Below are 5,000 nucleotides of genomic sequence, written 5' to 3'. Positions count from 1 at the left end.
TTGAGGGAGGGGCCGGGTGGGGGTGTGGGGGTGGGGGGGATAGAGGATGGAGGATGACTATCTATCATTATCCGACGTCATCAAGAAGGCGTGGCACCTCAGCCTCTGTACTTCTTGTCTCCCTCTCTCTATTCGTCACTCTTCTTTCCTTCTTTATCTCTCTCAATTCCCTCTCTCTCTCTTTTTATCTAACCTTCTTCTTCTTCTTCTATTTATCTCCCCCCCCCCTATCTATTATATCTTTATCTTAATGCCCCATCTTAATGTTCTCAAATGCACCAGCTTAGTATTATTTCCACATGCGTCACGATTATGCTATATTGCCTCTGTACTTTCAACCCTCTCGCTACCCTCATCTGTGATTCAAGTGGCACGGCATTGCATAAGTCCCCGTAGCTAAACATCAGACATTTCTTTTTGATGGTAATTTAATGACTGAGTTTATAATTAAAAAAGATAATGAGAAATTACTGCGTTCACTGTACTTTCCTAATGTGAATGTACCTACTTTTATTCCATACCATGACACTGTATTCATCTGTGTTCACTGTACTTCCTCTATGTGCATGTACCTACTTTTATTCCATACTTTGACACTGTATTTATTTGTGTTCACTATACCTCCCCTATGTGAATACACCAACTGTTAATCCAGACAATGACTGTAATCATATGTGTTCACTGTACTTCCTCTATGTGCATGTACCTACTTTTATTCCATACCTTGACACTGTATTTATTTGTGTTCACTATACCTCCCCTATGTGAATGTACCTACTTTTATTCCATACCATGACACTATATTCATCTGTGTTCACTATACCTCCTCTATGTGAATGTACCTACTTTTATTCCATACCATGACACTGTATCCATCTGTGTTCACTATACCTCCCCTATGTGAATACACCAACCGTTAATCCATACAATGACTGTATTCATCATATTTTCTCGCTCTTTATTTCTTTCCCCGGTACGAAACCACCAAAATCACAGCCGGATACCCAAATCGGCTTCAATTTGATCTTTGGCGATAACACGTAATCAACCATCCACATTGTCTTCCCTCTTGGTTGCAATCATTGCTCTGTGCATCTCTATCATTCTGCATCTGCTCTTCCTCGCTAGATTTCTCCGCTAATCTGGTTATATAGCTATCTTTGCTTCTTTCTCTTCCGCTTGTTTGCTTCATACTTACTTTTCGTGTCTTTCAAGCGAGCGATTTTCGTATGTTTTCCTCTTCTCCTCACTATAGTTCTTTCTTTATTTTTCTCACTCTCTTATTCACATAGTCTGTTTTGATTCTCTCTCTCTCTTTCTTTTTTTCTCTCTCTTTTCTCTCGTCTTTCTCTCTCTTTCCTCTCGTCTCTCTCTCTCTTTCTCTCTCTCTCTTTCTCTTTCTCTCTCTCTCTCTTTTCTCTCGTCTCTGTCTCTCTCTCTCTCTCTCTCTCTCTCTCTCTCTCTCTCTCTCTCTCTCTCTCCGTCTCTTTTCCTCTCGCTCTCACTCTCTATCTACCATCTGCTTAGTAACCTCCTTAACGGTGTGTTGTTTCACATATACTTTTCCTTAATCACATCCACCGTTTCCATTTCATTTCTGATATCTGTCATATTCATCCCACACAAAAACACAAAGTGTACCAACATTTCAGATGTATTATGAAACGTCGCATGTCAATTCTCACAGACAGACCCACCCCAATGTTAATTAGATCTTGAGTACATTGCGTCCTCCAATTTTCCCTCCATTCCCGAGTGGCGCCGTCACATAATTCCACCAAATGCCTATTCACAAGCTCTATCATTTTCTCTGCTGATTCAGCCCCTTGTTACCACCTCCCTTATGCTTCTCCCCTCCCCCCCTACCCTTCCGCCTCCCCTCCACCCCATACCCTTGCTCCTCCCCTCCACCCCCTACCCTTCGTCCTCCCCTCCACCCCCTACCCTTCCTCCTCCCCTCCACCCTCTACCCTTCGTCCTCCCCTCCACCCCCTACCCTTCCTCCTCCCCTCCATCCCCTACCCTTCCGCCTCCCCTCCACCCCCTACCCTTCCGCCTCCCCTCCACCCCCTCCCCTTCCCCTAGACGCACATTTCTCCCCTTCCTCTCAACCTCTCCTCCCCTGCCACAGTCCACACCCCCAAGTGGAACGTGGTACGCGCGTGCGGCTCTCACTCGCGAACAACACGCGGTCGTCAGCGCACGCTCTAGCCCTGCCTCCTCCGGTTCCTCAGACTCTTGTAGTTGCTACGTGCTTCCCATTGCCGTGCTAGTAGGGTGATTTGTGACTGTGTCTAAGGAGTGTTCCTCCTCGTTTCTCCGTAAGAGATACGACCGCTGTGGATAAAAGGGTCGCAAAGCCGAAGAAACTTCGCTGGTGATGCTAACGAAACAGCGCGGGGAAAGTTCGGCAGGAAAGACGGCAAACATTATCTAAACGGCCTGTGACCTAACCCTTCCGTCACGAGCAACGACCTTTCGACACAAAACTTGCCTAACGCGGAAGAAACGCTGCAACGGTGACGCACAGTCAGTGAAACATAAAGAACTAAAACAAAAAACTAACCTAAGCGTCCGAACAGAGGACAGTGTAGCAGTGCGACACGAAAAAAAAAACACTTGAAAACACGAACCATGTCGAAGTACGAAAAATTTACCGATGAGAAGGAAGGGGGCAATGAAGCGGGCCTCCAAGGTGCTTCCAAGCAGCAACAGCAACAATATGGATCAACAGAAGCACCAGCGGACGTCGAGGCGGCAGGAAGTCCTCAGGAAGGCAAGCGGTAAGTGTAAACAACGGAATATTGTCTCTTAAGATCCTCCATTGTTGAACCGACGCTGTTTTGTATAATGAGGAGAAACTCGGTTCTGGATTCCCGTTTCATTGGGCGATGATGCAAGTGTTTACAGAGCAGTGTAAACGGATTTCTAGAAATCAGATCACTCCTTTGCGCGATTGGGCGAAACAGGTTGCAAAAGCATCTGAATTGAGAAAAAATAGAGAATATATGTATACATACATACATACATATATATATATATATATATATATATATATATATATATATATGTGTGTGTGTGTGTGTGTGTGTGTGTGTGTGTGTGTGTGTGTGTGTGTGTGTGTGTGTGTGTGTGTGTGTGTGTGTATGTATGTATAATATAGATATATGCATATATATATATATATATATATTTATATATATATATATATATATATATATATATATATATATTATTATATATATAAATGTATGTATGTATAAATATATATAATATATATATATATATATATATATATATATATATATTATATATATATATGTATGTATGTATTAATAGTATAATATAAATACATATATATATATATATATATATATGTATATATAAATAATTATATATGTATATGTATGTATGTATAATTATATATATATATATATATATATATATATATATATATATATATATATGTATATATATATACATATATTTATATACATACATACATACATATATACATATATATATATATAATATATATATATATATATATATGTATATATATATATATATATATATATATATATATATACATATATGTATACATATATACATATATAAGTTTGAGTGTGTGTGTGTGTGTGTGTGTGCGTGTGTACATATCCATAAAGAATACGCATATCTAGACCTACTAATACCCGAAACGTGTCCACGCGCGCAAATCATAACCGATTCCCTCATTTCCCGTGACCAATCTGATCCCTCATCTCCATTAATGTCAGCGCACTTGTTGCACTCGCTCGTTATCAAGCCCTGACGACGGGCCGAGGGGAGCAGAGCGAAGGGGAGGAGGAGGACAAGGGCGGAATGGGAGAGGGGAGGGGGGAGGGTGGAAGAAGGGATGCAGCTGGAGCGAAGATGCGACCACCAGCTGGAAAGTGATAAAAGTGCGATGCGGCGAAGGCGACGGCAGATGGACCGGCGTAAGGAGGCCATAAGTGAGGCCAGCAGGCGTCTTCCCGCCCCTCGACGGCCCCATCAAGCAGGCAAGCCGAGTCTACAGACGCATATACATTAGGCACCGTGAGTGGCCACAATAGGCACGCAGGTATTACGCTCAATTAGAGAAGTCCAGCTGGAGCGTGGCGGCGTCTTTCCGTAACAGGTGTTTTGAGCGAGACGTAAGAAATCGGGTCTCGTGTCCGCGTTTAGTCTCTTAATGGTTTGGAGTTTCTTTGGTAAGTTTCAAGTTTGTAGTGTAGGAGGTCGCTCGTGTTACATTATCATTGCTACGATTGTAATTATGATTGATAATTTGTCGGCTGTATTCGTATTCAATTCTAATTTTTATTAAATTTGTAATGCTTTTATTTATTAATATTAGATAGAATTATAGATAACTACAAGAAGCAATACCCATTATCATCACTAGAATCGCATTTATGACTTATAATTTTCTAGTTATATTTGTAATTAATTTTGTACATTTACTGTATTAATTAATTAATTAATCCATTTGACAAATCGTGCACATTTACTAGACATAATATTCAACAAACACTCCACCATTACAAACAAACCACGGCAAATGAATGAAGTATGATTGAAAGTTTAAAAGTACAATAGGTAAGAAGAAGCGAAAAACACACTTGAGAGTTGCCTCGTACCTTGGCAAGGAAGAGTATTTCCTCAACTATATTTTTTGCGGAGATTTCAACGCTCGGCAACAAGTGATCCTTCCACGACGAATTTCGTTGGCTAGTGAAGAGTTTGTCTTTAGATGAAAATATATCTAATCGTATTTCAGTTTATATTACTGATGATTTACTATTTCAGTTAAAAAGGTACAGAGCCATATACTTAAATTGACACTTTTCTGAAGGAAGTAAATATGTTTTCAGAATCGTTCAAGATCGAAATTCCATAACCTTTCTGTATTATTAAATGCAATGACCAACATCTCTTTCTTCTTTACAAGGATTCGCGTGCAATATATTAAGGTC

The 5,000-nt window shown here is 40.4% G+C and overlaps 2 protein-coding genes across 3 annotated transcripts in view; one reads left to right on the top strand and one right to left on the bottom strand.

Annotated features, from left to right (window-relative positions):
• Positions 1–5,000, bottom strand: part of LOC122262623 (solute carrier family 35 member G1) — a 63,446-nt gene that overhangs the window by 10,149 nt on the left and 48,297 nt on the right. The window lies entirely within an intron of this gene.
• LOC122262621 (carbohydrate sulfotransferase 1) overlaps positions 2,174–5,000 on the top strand; it is a 59,384-nt gene continuing 56,557 nt past the window's right edge. For both annotated transcript variants that reach the window (XM_086539825.1, XM_043030701.2), the window contains exon 1: positions 2,174–2,783. In XM_086539825.1, coding sequence (XP_086395951.1) covers positions 2,635–2,783 — 149 coding nt within the window. In that variant the 5' untranslated portion in view covers positions 2,174–2,634. The remainder of the gene's footprint in view (positions 2,784–5,000) is intronic.

The sequence above is a fragment of the Penaeus japonicus genome, unplaced genomic scaffold (assembly GCF_977035675.1).
Source record: "Penaeus japonicus unplaced genomic scaffold, GWHDUDI00000001_assembly GWHDUDI00000009, whole genome shotgun sequence".
NCBI classification, from domain to species: Eukaryota; Metazoa; Arthropoda; class Malacostraca; order Decapoda; family Penaeidae; genus Penaeus; species Penaeus japonicus.
The sequence above is the reverse complement of the archived record's forward strand: the minus strand, read 5'-3'. Positions and strand labels throughout refer to the sequence as shown.